General features: G+C 44.2%; 3 protein-coding genes across 3 annotated transcripts in view; 1 reads left to right on the top strand and 2 right to left on the bottom strand.

Moving 5' to 3' along the window:
* The window catches only part of LOC133140027 (dual specificity protein phosphatase 26-like), a 139,681-nt gene that overhangs the window by 54,010 nt on the left and 71,550 nt on the right, over window positions 1–14,121 (bottom strand). The gene's annotated exons all lie outside the window — the stretch shown is intronic.
* Window positions 3,937–8,502, top strand: ppiaa (peptidylprolyl isomerase Aa (cyclophilin A)). Its single transcript, XM_061261831.1, has 5 exons — window positions 3,937–4,122; window positions 6,614–6,644; window positions 7,096–7,184; window positions 7,462–7,634; window positions 8,132–8,502. Exons 1-5 carry the CDS (start codon window positions 4,054–4,056, stop codon window positions 8,262–8,264), a joined length of 495 nt encoding a protein of 164 aa, XP_061117815.1. The 5' UTR covers window positions 3,937–4,053; the 3' UTR covers window positions 8,265–8,502.
* LOC133139891 (dickkopf-related protein 4-like) overlaps window positions 11,863–14,121 on the bottom strand; it is a 2,521-nt gene continuing 262 nt past the window's right edge. The window contains exons 1-4 of the mRNA XM_061259341.1: window positions 13,796–14,121; window positions 13,430–13,583; window positions 13,132–13,215; window positions 11,863–12,426 (exon numbers count right to left, since the gene is read on the bottom strand). The exon at window positions 13,796–14,121 is cut by the window's right edge and continues 262 nt beyond it. Coding sequence (XP_061115325.1) covers window positions 12,188–12,426; window positions 13,132–13,215; window positions 13,430–13,583; window positions 13,796–13,921 — 603 coding nt within the window. The 5' untranslated portion in view covers window positions 13,922–14,121 and the 3' untranslated portion in view covers window positions 11,863–12,187. The remainder of the gene's footprint in view (window positions 12,427–13,131; window positions 13,216–13,429; window positions 13,584–13,795) is intronic.

Here is a 14,121-nt window from a genome sequence, read left to right as displayed (position 1 = left end):
CGCTTTGGATAAAAGTGTCAGCCAAATAACATGTAATGTAATGAAGAGGGAGATGCATACTCTTTTGAAAGTCTGACCCCACGTTTCTCGGTGGTGGTCTCTTCATCCAAGGCGACAATGTGCAAACACTCCAGAGGATGGCCCTCTCTATAGCCTTTCAAAATAATATTCGGTGTGATGTCAGCGCTCGACTGGGGGCGGTTCCGAAACACATTTGAGTAAAAGTTATGAGATTATGGCTTTTTCTTTTCCAGCTCAGTGGACTACTTGCATTTTCAATCTTCTATCCAAGGGTATAGCGACTGTTCGGTGTCCTGTGCTCTGTCCCAATAAGCATGTGTGTACATCAGGGGCAAGGCTAGTCAAGTTTCCTGTGGCTTTAAAAGTCCCATTTAATTCAAATCATGCACTCTGCAGGGATCAAAACTCATTATTTTTATCTCCACCTCCCAGCCCAGCTTGCTTCCTCTACTTCATAAAGCAGAGAGGGAGCCTCTTTGAATATAATTGGATGGAGTAAAATGGCCAATTCTCACAGTAGCCCTAAGTTGTGACAAAGTGAACGCAGTTGAGTGGCACTGTGAATAACACGTTCACCTCGCTGCAAGAAGGTACCAGGCTGGAATCCCAGCAAGCCCTGCCTGGTGCTTGCTGAGAAAGGCTCGTTTTTTTGTTTGTTGGTTTTTTTGGTTATGTATTTGAATGAAGTAATCCAAAAGTACAAATATTTTACTGGACTTGCTAGTCTCGTTAGTGGAGCGGTTAATGCAACTTATTTGTGGTTACTGTGCCAACATAAAAGGCTTGTCACCGGAGCTCAGAATTTGTAATCCACAGAACCTTGAAAGTTGAGTGAGCTTAAGTGGCACTGTCATCAGTGTTGTGATGACAATAGCTTTATGATGACAATTATCACTTGATAATTGAGAACCAAAATGTTTTACAGTGCAATACTGAGCCAGTGTTGACTTGGTATCCTAGCTTTTGTAGCCTGCAAAATCCTCCTCTTCCATAGACCAGGAAAGTGTGATGTACTGGGAACAGTTTGATAATCTTTTCAATGTGCTTCATTAGGTAAGTATACTTTACAGTGCAACGAGTACTGTTTTTACCCCCTTCCTGATTTCCTCCATGATTGTATATACACTCAGGGAGCACTTTATTAGGTATTTTAGACTTATTGGTCTTCTGATGCTGTAGCCTATCCACTTAGAGGTTTGAAACTGTGTGTGTGTTGTGTGTTCACAGATGCACTTCTGCATATTACTGTTTGTAATGCGTGGTTAAGTTACCGTCAACTTCCTGTCACATTTCTTCCCCAATCTGACATTTAGTCTGAAAAACAGCTGAACCTCTTGACCATGTCTGCATGCTTTTATGCATTCAATTGCTGCCACATTATTGGCTGATTACATATTTGCATTAACAAGCTGCTGTACAGGTCTACCTAATAAAGTGCTCACTGAGTGTGTCAGAAAAGATGGCTAAGATCTTTAAGCAATTCAATATTGGACAAAAGGAACCCAAGTGAACACAAAACAATAATTAAATTTTTGAATTTTATTTTATTTTTTTAATTCTCATTTTATTCAGTGTCACCCATGTGGAAAGGTAATTGCCCCCTTAAACTTAATAAATGGTTGCATCACCTTTAGCAGAAATAATTGCAAACAAATCCTTCCTATAATTGAATGTCTCATCGCTGTGGAGGAATCTTTGCTCTGCGAGAATAATCTCCATGGTTCTGTGGGAGGCCTATGGAGTGAAGCATGCCTCTTCGACATGGGTCAGCTGACTCGACAAAATTAACACGATTAATAAAGTACGTATGTTTAGTACTTGCATTCACCGACTGCCTGAAGTCTGTGACCCACAGACATCACTAGATACTCCGCCAGCCCTGCACTGCAGCAAAGTTTCAAGTCTCGTCTCAAATTAAACGTTCAGTTGGATTCAGGACGGGCAATTGACTTGGCCAAGTCAAAAACATCCACTTCCAACTCCTTCACCGTTATTGTTCGGGGATAATTGTCCTGGAGCAAGGTGAAGTTTAAGTGCAGTCCTGAGGTGAGTTGATACATATATTATTGTTTTAGTAGAGCTGCTAAACAGACGTTTCATGCATCTTAAGCCTTGATTGCAGGGATTATTAATATATATATATATATATATATATATATATATATATATATATATATATATATATTTTGTATTGGCATCTACCACTGCAGCTCGCAGGCCAAAAACCCAATTTCCCACCCTGTGTATATACATAAAAAATCAATTATTCCAAACTTTTTTGTTTTTATATAGGCCAACATATATTATTATTTATTCATATTTGTATTATTTATGTAAAAGTTCTGTTTGGAAAAAAAAAAAAGTAGGCCTCAGAAATGCCCATTCATTTCTTATTTTCTTGCTTTGCTGCCACTGTCAAATTTTGTGGGCTGTGAGCACTCCTTATGTGTTTACTAGCCATGTTTCATATGTATGAATGTTGCATTTATGCTTAACCAGTATATTATTTGATATTTTATAATATAGACTGTGACCACTTTTAGGTAGACCAGCTTCATCAGCTTATTAATGCAAATATTTAATCAGCCAATCATGTGGCAGCAACTACATGCATAAACGCACGCAGACGTGGTCAAGAGGTTCAGCTATTTTTCAGACCAAATGTCAGAATGGGGAAGAAATGTGATCAAAGTGACTTTGGCCGTGGAATGATTGTGGGTGTGGGGGGCGGTCTGAGCATCTCAAACTGCTGATCTCCTGGGATTTTCACACACCACCGTCCTTTGGGTTTGCAGAGAATGGTGTGAAAAACGCATCCAGTGGGCAGCAGTTCTGTGGGAAAGAGGAGAAGGGCCTGATTGGTCGAAACTGAGTGGAAGGTGACCATAATGAAAATAGCCACACAGTGTTATGCAGAAGAGCATCTCTGAACACGCAACACATCAAACCTCTAAATGGATTTGCTACAGCAGCATAAATGTTATAAGTATAAAAAAATAAGTCTAATAAATACGTAGTGCTCAAGTACTCAAACACTCAAGCCCAGGTTCCACATGCATAATACTTGAATGGTCCATGTAGAAGTTGTGGTACATAAAAGCCTGTGGTAATGTACCACAGGAAATGCGCTAAATCTGTGTCTGTGGTTCATTATGAAACCTATGGTACTTGACCAATATCACAGGAAAAAAATCGTAAGGGCACGTAAGCGGAGCACGTTTCGTTTTGAGTGTAAACTTGGTGAATCATTTGACAATCTGTAGATTACAAGGAAGGCAGCACCACACATTGCGGTCTGTGGAAATGCAGTACGGCGTTACATGGCACTTTTCACGGAAAGGCGTGGTTTGTCCCGCCGCAATCTTGTAGATGAGTCTCATTGCATCTTAGTACGCATATTCTGCCTTTGAAAAATTCCTTCCATGAGCACCTGGAATGAATTTAAGCAATGTATGCTCCCATGAATTTTATACTGAATTTATTCAGTTCGGAATTTTAGGAGGATTAATATACTTCCGCCATTACGGATCTCTTTAGCAAAGTGGTTGCGCACAGGCAACCATGAAAAGAGAAATCCGAGCCGTAATGGCGGTCACTTGGGACGCACCATGCACCCTCGTATATCTCGGGCCACTATCCTCCTTTGCTGCTCCCTTTTCACCGCTCCAATTGCAGTTCCCACCCACCGTCGTTCCTCAATTTCCATTGGATAAGCGTACGACCCTTCTTGAACGGCTGAACATTACGGGACGATACAGGTGTCAATCATAACCGTGTCTTTCTTTCGCGCAGGTTGTCTTGAGAGAAACGCTGTAATTTATAGCGCTAGAGACATCTCTGATTTGGTTAGCTTGGTGCCACTCAGAGACCATCTCATTTCTATTGGGTCGGTTTATATGCAAGGCTTCCTTTTCTCGGCCTTATATATTCATTGCCGTAGGATACCATTTTTCCTGTTCCAATTCAACCGAAGCGCAGTTCGGATCTAAGCTTTACTGCTTCTCCTGAAACCGCAGTCCTTTTACTTTAATTATGTCTAAGCCGAGAGTTTACTTCGATCTCAGCGCGGGCAACACCCCACTCGGCAGGGTTGTCATGGAAGTAAGGCTTCTTTTTTAATTGGCTAGACAATTAAAAATCTGTCATTTATTCCTGCAACGTTAGCACATAATTCCTTACAGGGATAAATACGTGTATTGACTGATTGTTATCTTATTGGCCAAGTTGGCAATTCAAGGATCAGTCCGTTTAATTGTGTATCTTGGGAATGCGTTTGCTTTATTTACTTTTGGCTGCGCGCTCGGCAATATTACAGTTACAGTTACATTAACTCATCTAGCTTCGTTAATGGCTTACTCTGTTCTCCTGCGTGAACTTAACATTAACTATTCACCCACTTTGATTAACGCAAGTTGTGCACATTTGATGCATGCAAGCTAGCTAAATTGATTGTTTACTAGCGTACGACAGCTAGGTAAATATCACAGGTGCATTCGCTATGATTGCTAACTGGCTAGCCAGCAATGCACGCTTCTTATACAAGCCGGGTGCTCGTATGTCGTTACTAGAAACGTTGTGTTGCTCGGGCAGTTCCCTCACCCGCCACCCGATCTTGCAGGTTCTTATTCTGGTTGTTAGGTTATCTGGCAGGCTTGCTACCCAGCTGCGACCCAGTGATCCTTAGCCTCCACATTGCATAAATAAGGCAACTGTGTGAAGGCATCAGTTTAGATAATAAATTTTTAATCGGACGCCATTTTCATTGTCATACTTAGCTAAGATCAGTAGTGGTCACTTCGGGGGAGGGGGGGCATCCCGCTTCATAGCCCATGTAATGCAGACAACACCTTGTTACTGACTGTAACGTTACATTTAGGTTATAGTTATACCTAGTTTAATTTACTAGCTATCTGGCAACGTTCGGCCTACCTTGTTTTGCGTTTACAATTTGTGGCTATTCTGTTGGTGCTGACCAGCTCTCATTGGCTAGCTAACGTTACTGAAGCTTGTTGGGTGACAGTTGCATTGATTTTTGGGTTGTTTTGCTTGCTAACATGGCTGGTTATAATTGGGGATAATCACAACACTTGCGGGTTAGTTGGTCACTTTGATGCGAAATCCGGTTCGCTAGTGGGTTCATGGCTGCAGAGGAAATCGCCGGGTCCAGGAATCCCCGGTGCGGGGACTCCATCTACTAACGTTAAGCTATTTTACTAATCTAGTCTTACCCTCGCTGCGATTCAGAACCTACAGTTTTTGCTTTTCAAAACGAATTTTGTTTACGTTGCGTTTCTGGATCGTTTAAAATCACGACCCGTTACGTCCAACCGCTTTTCCCTAGAATAAAACTGCTGTATTCATCGCAGTGCGGTCACAAGAGCGCGCATTGAATGGACGCGCGCAGGCCGCTCCTCTTTGTTGGTTCGCTTGTGCCTGTTCTGCACATGGACGAGGCAAGCGGAGGCGCGCCGACTTTCTGGAGGTGCTTTACATACCATAATCCTTTGTAAATAACTGATTATGCATTCATAGCCAACCGATTGTTCGATTATGGGTGGTTCCGTTCAGATTGGGCCTTCTAAATTATTTGAGTCGGCATATCCACCTTTCTACAGTGGTTAAATGGCGCTGCGTTACACAAAAGAATATGTTCTAGAAACTTCTGTGTGCAGCTGTAGGCAGGGGGAGGGGTGCGCGAGGCGGGCGAGCATCCTTCATACTGTTCGAAAACTGCTCGGTTAATTCGGAATGGGGAATGTGTAATGTCAGTGAAATTTCGTGGAAATGTAATGAAGTTGTAGGACTGTCGACAGATATTTAACAATTTGGAAAACTGGTATAACTGTAACGGGCGACCTGTCAGTTGGCTATGCAGTGAAGGGGCTCTTTGCTAGCCATGCTTTGGAAGCCGCACACGATAGTACCACGTGGTATTTGAGCCGTCACCACGAGGTTATGATGTCGTCATAGTCCTGGTGTTTTTTTTGTTTTTTTTGTGTTTTTTTTAGTCGTTGTAAATTTCCTTTCTCGGACGGATAATGTTGCGAAATACAATTTTACCTAGATATTAAAGTAAAAAATAACCCCCATCCCCGTCCCCCATTAAATTGCAAATACGTAATTACATTTCAGGATTTATTTTTGTCTTTCTTTTCAGGGAATGCATTTAAAATACAGTATTTGTAGTTTTGAATATTTCCTTGTTCCATGCTAACGGTTTATCTGCAGTACAAGAGCTCGTGTCAAGCAGGTGTGCGTTCCTGAATCACAACTGCCCCCCCCACCCTCGCGGCTCCATTCTGACAGCTCGCGTATGCAGCGCTACTCTCCGGCCTGGTGTCCATTCTGATACGGTCTCTCTCTCTCCCCCCCCCCCCCCCCCCCGCAGCTGTCTCGGGCCCCGTGCCCTGTTCCTGCGTTCCTGAGAGCATGTCGAGTTCCGGGGGGAGTGCGGAATGAAATTTGATAATCCAGTTTTCCGCTAAACTGAGACTTGTGCGGTTGGCCTGTGTGCAGCACGAGGGACCGTCTAACTCACTCTCTCTCTCTCTCTCTCTCTCTCTCCCCCCCCCCCCCTTTTGTTTGTTAACAGCTGAGGTCCGATGTCGTCCCAAAAACTGCAGGTAATTTTTCCTTTCTCTTCCTCAACGGAAAAGTGATCTGTACACAGTGCTGACGGTTTGTACTAAATGAGCAAAGTCTGCATCCATGATCACGGGGGCTCAATATTAAACGCCACGCTGTCGTTCTGTCCCTGGGCGGTCTCTTTGTTGTTGGCCTCATTACATTACATTACATTATTGGCATTTGGCAGACAGCTCTTATCCAGAGCGACGTACAGTTGATTAAGCAGACAATCCTCCCCTGGAGCAATGCAGGGTTAAGGGCCATGCTCAAGGGCCCAACGGCTGTGCGGATCGTATTGTGGCTAGACTGGGATTAGAACCACCAACCTTGTGTGTCCCAGTCATTTACCTTAACCACTACGCTACAGGCCACCCTCCATACCAGCAGCATCCGCGTCTCCCTGTTTGTTGGCTGTACCGTGTGCTGACGCTGTACTCTGTTGTGCAGAGAACTTCCGTGCCCTGTGCACCGGGGAAAAGGGCTTCGGCTACAAAGGGTCCAGTTTCCACCGCGTCATTCCCGGTTTCATGTGCCAGGTAGGACTGGTCCGATCGCAGGGAACTCTGGGCTCTATAATCTCAGCAAAAAATGGCTTTCCATCCCTCTAGACCAGCGGTAGTCTGACCTCGGTTCTGGCGTGCCAAAGATGGCCCTTACTTTGTTTTTTTTTTTTACACCCATCCAAATGCATATCCAATGAAAATGATTCAGAATAGTCAGGTTCAGTTGTCCTTCAAGCTCTTGTGACCAAACTCAGATGGGAACAAAAATGTTAAATAGTTTCACCCATTAATCGTCTCTGCCTCTTCCAAGGGTGGGGACTTCACAAACCACAACGGAACTGGGGGCAAGTCCATCTACGGCCCCAAGTTTGCCGATGAGAACTTCACCCTGAAGCACGGTGGGGCTGGCACCCTCTCTATGGCCAACGCTGGTCCCAACACAAACGGCTCGCAGTTCTTCATCTGTACAGCCGAAACCACCTGGTAAGAGCGCAGCGCCTGGGGCACGATCGTCCAGGCAGGGGTGCATGCATGCAGCACAGGCTTTGTAACAGTGGTGTTCTAGATTTGTGGCATTGAGATGATTGGGTGGGGACATGCACCGGGATACGCCAGTCTTCAGTGGGTTTGGGGGGGGTGTGTGTGTGTGTGTGCGTGCGTGTGTGTGTGTGTGAGATCACAGGTGAAATATTGCAGTCTGCTACATTATTGGGATTTGGCAGACACTCTTATCCAGAGTAACATACAGGTGATTAGACTAAGCAGGAGACAATCCTCCCCTGGAGCAATGCAGGGTTAAGGGCCTTGCTCAAGGGCCCAACGGCTGTGCGGATCTTATTGTGGCTACAGCGGAATTAGAACCACCGACCTTGCGGGTCTCAGTCACTTACCTTAACCACTACGCTACGGGTGGTTACGCTACCTCGAAATGCTCTGAAGCTTTTTTTTTTTTTTTTTTTTGCCCCGTTCCTCTCCTCCAGGCTGGATGGAAAGCACGTCGTCTTCGGCAGCGTGGTGGAGGGTTTAGACATCGTGAAGAAAGTGGAGTCCTACGGCTCCAACAGCGGCAAGACCACCTCCAAGATCGTGGTCACTGACAGCGGCGAGCTGTGAACAGGCACGTCCATCCCTCACCTCCCAGGTCCTCTACATTCCTCACGATGGAGATTTGTCGCCCCCCCCCCCCCCCTTCCCTCATCTGTCCCTCCTTAATTTGGTCATGTCCTTGTCTTAACTCGCTGCATTTGTGGCTTGCCTTCTGAGGTTTTTTTTTTTGTTTCGCATTTTTAGAAGTCCTGCGGGACTTCAGATTTGTTTTTTCAAAAATCCAAAATAAAGGGGAACAAATGACTTTTAAGTCTGGTGTGGGATTTTTAAAATGTATACCACTTTTTGTTAAATGCATTTTTATATTAGAGCTGTGCATTGCATTTTAGAGAATTTTCCCGGATGTATTATTCAAGGCTAGATTCAGTCACTACCAAACTGTCTTTGTACCAAACTTGGGATCCCCTTTCAGTTTATATTGACACAAACGGTCCATGTAAATGTTTAGTCAGGGGATCCACCAGTAGTTTCAATTTGAACAGGCGTCTGTACATTGGTACTTGAGCAATAACTAAATCCTCAGGTTTGGCTGTCTTCCCAAATTCAGGTTCACCAAGATTATGCACAGCTGCCTACATTTGCATATCGTGGATGAATGTTTCACAAGCGTAGTTATCTGCTTGTGCCAGCTAGATTAGCCCACAGCTAACAATATTATCACAATGTTATCACAATATTGTGATAATATTATCACAATATTACTAGAATTACCACTACATGGCAGAACAATGTGTTAGTATGGAGGTTTGTCTAGAAATCATGGCAACTGCCCTTGCACTGGACAGACTTGTACTTGTAGAATGCATACACGTTGGCAGGCTTCAGAAATTAACTTAAAATAGTATGCACTTGATGAGACCCGTTAACCTGAATTTCAGTGCTGGGTTTTTATTGTTCCAACAGTTTTGATGTTAAAATAATCCATATTCACACATCAACAGTTGGTCATCTGGCAAACTGTAGTCCTGTTGCACTGGATCAGTTGCCATTTCTTCCAAGAACCCCCAAGAAATCATTCCACCCTCCTCCCAAACACCATTATATTAATGGCACTTGGCAGGCGCTCTTATCCAGAGTGACGTACAGTTGATTAGACAGTCCCCCCCCCCCCCGGAGCAATGCAGGGTTATGGGCGTTGCTCAAGGGCCCAACAGCTGTGCGGATCTTATTGCGGCTACACTGGGGATCGAACCACCGACCACTACGCTACAGGCCGCCCCTATTATTCTGTTGTGGATTCCAGAGGGGCAAGAGGTGCGGGCGATCATACTGAGCACCTCTGTTCCAGGGAGAGAAGCTGATGGGAGTTTGTGCTGTACCCAGAGTCAGCATCTGTGGTCTTTTTTTTACGCTGCACCCATCCGTTATGCCGGTCGACTGATTTAATTGCTCCGTTTTATTCATTAGCCTGTATTTATACATGGTAAGTTGACTGGGCACGCATGCTCTTTTTGCCCTGTTCATGCCCCCCTTCACATGCAAACTCCACACAGAAAGGCCCCGGCCCAACCCAGGACCTCGTTGCTGTGAGGCGGCAGTGCTATCCACCGGTGCGGTTTTAAGTGCCGAATGGTGACTGCAGCAGGCTGCGGCACTGTGGGTTAATAGTTGCTGTCCCTAGTACCTGGGAGGCGCTGAAATTACTGCAGTGTGTAATCCATTGAGGTGAGATGCCTGGACTCTTAACTGGCCATTTTCGGTTTGTACCAGAATATCGTTATAAACTCCTTAATTCAGTTTATTTGTATTACATATTTTAATACGGGTACAATTTTATAGTGCAATGCTTTAAGGTGGGGCTTCGGCGATTGTTCGCTCTGCAATTACAATCGAAATAGAAATGTAAAAGCGGATGCGTTGCCTGCAAAATGCTCAATCGGATTTAATCAAACTATACTAGAAAAAAATAAAGCATATAATTGTTACGAAAGGTACTCATAGGGGCCAATGCACTTCGTGTTAGCCACTTTATCGAAAAACAATCAGGATGTGACATTTGGACGCAAAATGACACATAATTACTCTTCTTACGTGACAAAATGTTTTAATGCATATTATCATAGCACCCACTGGGCTGAGGGGAAGGGAATAATACATTTAATTTGGAAGTAAGTTAGTTTATTTTTTTCATTCTCATGTTGACGCTGTTACTGTGGAATTGCCCTCAAACACCTCAGTCTCCTGTTCGTCGATATCAAATGTATGCGTTACCACTGACCCCTTGTCAAGCTCAAGTTTCCTCGATTCAAACTCCATTCGTAGTCATTCTTGTTCAAACGCAAGCCGTATTTTTTATTTTTCAATCTCCTCATTTGAGCACGGGTGACTCACCTTGGTTGGAAGACGCCACCCCGCTATCCTCGCCAGGGCCAGGATAATCGTTCTTCCTTCCGCAACGGCGTGCTCTTGAGGCTTTCGCAGATAGGTTAACTTAATGGGTTTTAGTGCACATGAAGAAACACAAAATAAAAACCAATAGGCTATTAAGACAGTATCATACTACGTGCGGAAACTGTCGTTGTCCGGTACCTAGCAACGATGTGTGGCAAGCATCAACTGTTTTCCCCTAAGCCGCATTTCTGACTGTCTTCTCCACAACCCAGTCTCAGTTTGCGTTCACCTGTCCCACATCAATTAGGAGGCCAGCCTAAATTTTACAGCCTGTGTAAAAGAGGTGTGTCCCCGCTGCCTGACGTCACAGCAACCAAAATAAAGGAGTGCCACTGTGTATTTCCTAGTCGTAGCATAATATACATACAGTCTGTACATTATATGTTTTTCTTCTACGACACTAAATTCTTGGGCTTTGATTCAGTGATTAATCATTTGAACAATTGCAGTTTTCTGTTCTTTCCAGCAGAGTGCGCTCTTGCAATACTTGACGCGTTTCTTATGTAATTGGTGTCCACTAGAGAGCGCCAGGACTTCCCTGCCTTTTCTGAGAAGCAACGGAGTACTTCCCTAAATGGGTCCCCTGCCATTTTCAAATTAGCTCACACGCGTAAGATGAGTTAGTGTGAAAAGATGCACAATTGCTATTTTTATAGAACCCTCACCCCTTTCACAGTCTGACCAGAATCTGGATCATATTGGTCTTAATTGCCTGCGACAAATGCTTGTATGTTTTTTTTTTCTGCTTACAATTCACATGACCGTGTAAATGCACAGCAATATTGTCACTGGATGCTATTTTGTAGCAGAAACTAGAAACTCCTTTGGCCTAGATGCATGGCTATTTTCAGTCTGGAGTACAGAAAATATGCAGCATATTTGGACTACTGCAAGATACAAATTTAGCATCGGAACCGACCTTTCACGACTGTTAATTAGTTACCAAATAGGGACTAATACACAACAATCAGTTTGTTCACAAAAGCACTTTATAAGGCTTAATTTATGAACCCGCTGACTCATTTAAGACATTTCTGTTGGTATGTTGGATTCAGTTTTGGTTTGCATTGATAATATACACACGGATCATTTTCATTTACTTAAAATGTTTCACCACATTACACAACTTTTTAAAAAAACCAGTGTTCAATATGTTACCAATACAATAGGTCCTAAACCATCACTTCAAAATGAATACGTGGACAGCAACACATTATGTAATTATACATTTTTATTTGAAATCCCGTCCATTTAATGGCCACCATCTTTTGTGCAAAACTACAGCTTGTTTAGTAAACAAAAACTTGATAGAAAAAAAAAAAAAAATACAGATACAGAGGACAACATTGGAAGTGCAGTTCAGCAAAGCACCCAGTCCCACCCTACAGTAGATACTGACAAATATCTTTTTTTTTCTCAGACTCAGCAATGCCAATGAAAACAAACAAAAAAAAAAGGTCTTAAAATCGCCCCCCAGTCTATCGATCGCCGGCGGTTACCAGGCCCCGGGGCCCGGGGAGGCCGCGTGACGTCTGCGCCTACGTGGAGCTGGGCTGACACACCCCGTGCGTGTTGTAGCTGTCGGACAGCGGCCGGCAGGACAGGCCGGGGCCACAGTCGCAGCGGCCCACGGCCCTCGGGCCCTTGGAGCGGCCCGGGAGCAGGCAGCCCTCTCCCGCCGCGGGGATGCGCTGGCACCTCTTCTCCTCCAGGTAGCGCGTGCAGCACAGGCCCGCTCCGCAGTCTCGAGAGCGCACGCACTTGTCCCTCTCCTGGCCTGGAGGGGGGGGGGGGACAGCATCACAGTCAGTGCCTCTCTCCCGGTTTACCTTGCCGTTAGTGAGGAGCTGTGTCTGCACGTCCACTCAAAGGTACAATAGGTTAAAGAGTCCTAACGGCTAAGAGAGGAATAGCAGCAACAAACGCGCTCAAACCACAACGCTGTTTATCCCACCCCCTACGCCATTGGCTGTGGCAATTGGAACCAATTTTCAACCAATGAGCTTGAATTATTGTACAGCAATACAACATTTTGGTACAGAGGGCCAACCAGTCAACGGCATATTTTGAAACCCGGATTTAAGGACTATAAACGCAGGCAGAGGGTGAGTCAACATGTCAGTGAACGTTTTCCAATGATAGGAAGGGATTTACAATGGTCTTGTAACAATGTTTGAACACAAAAATCTTACCTATTGTACCTTTAATCTGGGGCCAGAGACAGAACTAAATGTGACTACAGCGAAACACTCCATGCCAACCCCTTCTGCTATTTCTGTTCTTGCTTACACATCGCTGTGTTCCCAAAAATACTTTCCCTAACCTCCTTATGCTTGTGTACTTTAACTCCTCCCTTCTGTTTTATTCCGTTAGCTTCTCTGGCACGTTTTGCACACCTGCCTACTGTAACCTTTCATTGAATTGTCTCTCCTATTATAGGATAATACATCTCCTATCATCCTTAAACCTTCTTATTTCACACCTTTCTGTTTTCTTCGGTTATCTAATGGTGGCTGTCTGTTCTTGTTGTTCTCGGGGACCGTCTTCTTTGGCCGTGTACATAAATCTGCATTAGAAATGAAACAATATGAGTGTAAATAAGAATTAGATAGCCAGCATATCACTCTCTGAAAATATATGGTCCAAAAATAATATTTGAAAAGCTTGGAAAAATGCTCAAATTATTGCTGAAATCTTAAACTAATTACATCAAAGAACACAATGCAAACACAATGCAAACACAGAATGCAAACTGTGGATTTGTCCGGGAGTGCTCTGACCGTTGACACACCGCATTCCTGGACAGCACATGTTGTCGTTGTGACATCTGCGTCGTTTCTGCTGACAGCTGGCGCATGCGGAGTGCTGCGCAGCTCTGTGATCGCAGTACTGTCTGGTGTCGCAGTCACCGTCCTTCTCGCAGCGCACCTGAGTCTGAACGCAGAACACAGAATCTATAGGCTACTCTCCACCCACCGTACACAGAATAATAACATATTCATCACTGTGTAACTTCAAAATAACAGTTCATGCCTACGACCAAACACTTTTGTTCTGAAAAAAAAACAAAAACCCAAAAAAACACGAAATAGCCTAATAAGAATGTACATGCAAGGGATACAAAGAGAATAGCAACAGCCACTCACCTTTGTTACTCGGCCCTCAATCTCTGCCGACGATCGTATGATGTTGGGGTTTGAGTCGACACTGAGAGAGCTCTGCGCGCCGCAGAAGGAGAGTAGACACACGAACACGGCCGTACACGCGCGCATGACTTAAGACAAAACCGTTGTGCACAAGGCTGCTTACTCGCCAGTAAAAATGACACGATACGTCAAATCAGAATATTTAAAGTTTTCAGCACAGTGCCTGGACAAAATTTAAACGCACTTATGTTATATTTTACGGTGCAGCTTCCTTGTATTTTGAGAAGGCGCTATGTCCTAGACGAACGCTTCGACAGGAATACGAG

The sequence above is a fragment of the Conger conger genome, chromosome 11, assembly GCF_963514075.1.
Source record: "Conger conger chromosome 11, fConCon1.1, whole genome shotgun sequence".
NCBI lineage: Eukaryota > Metazoa > Chordata > Actinopteri > Anguilliformes > Congridae > Conger > Conger conger.
Note: the sequence above shows the minus strand (reverse complement) of the source record. Positions and strands in the feature narration are given on the sequence as shown.

Excerpts from the sequence above, each read along its gene's own strand:
- ppiaa (XM_061261831.1), top strand. The coding sequence starts at position 4,054 with ATGTCTAAGCCGAGAGTTTACTTCGATCTCAGCGCGGGCAACACCCCA. Across the intron at positions 6,645-7,095 it reads TGTCGTCCCAAAAACTGCAG|AGAACTTCCGTGCCCTGTGC; the intron begins GTAATTTTTCCT and ends TCTGTTGTGCAG. Across the intron at positions 7,185-7,461 it reads TTCCCGGTTTCATGTGCCAG|GGTGGGGACTTCACAAACCA; the intron begins GTAGGACTGGTC and ends GCCTCTTCCAAG.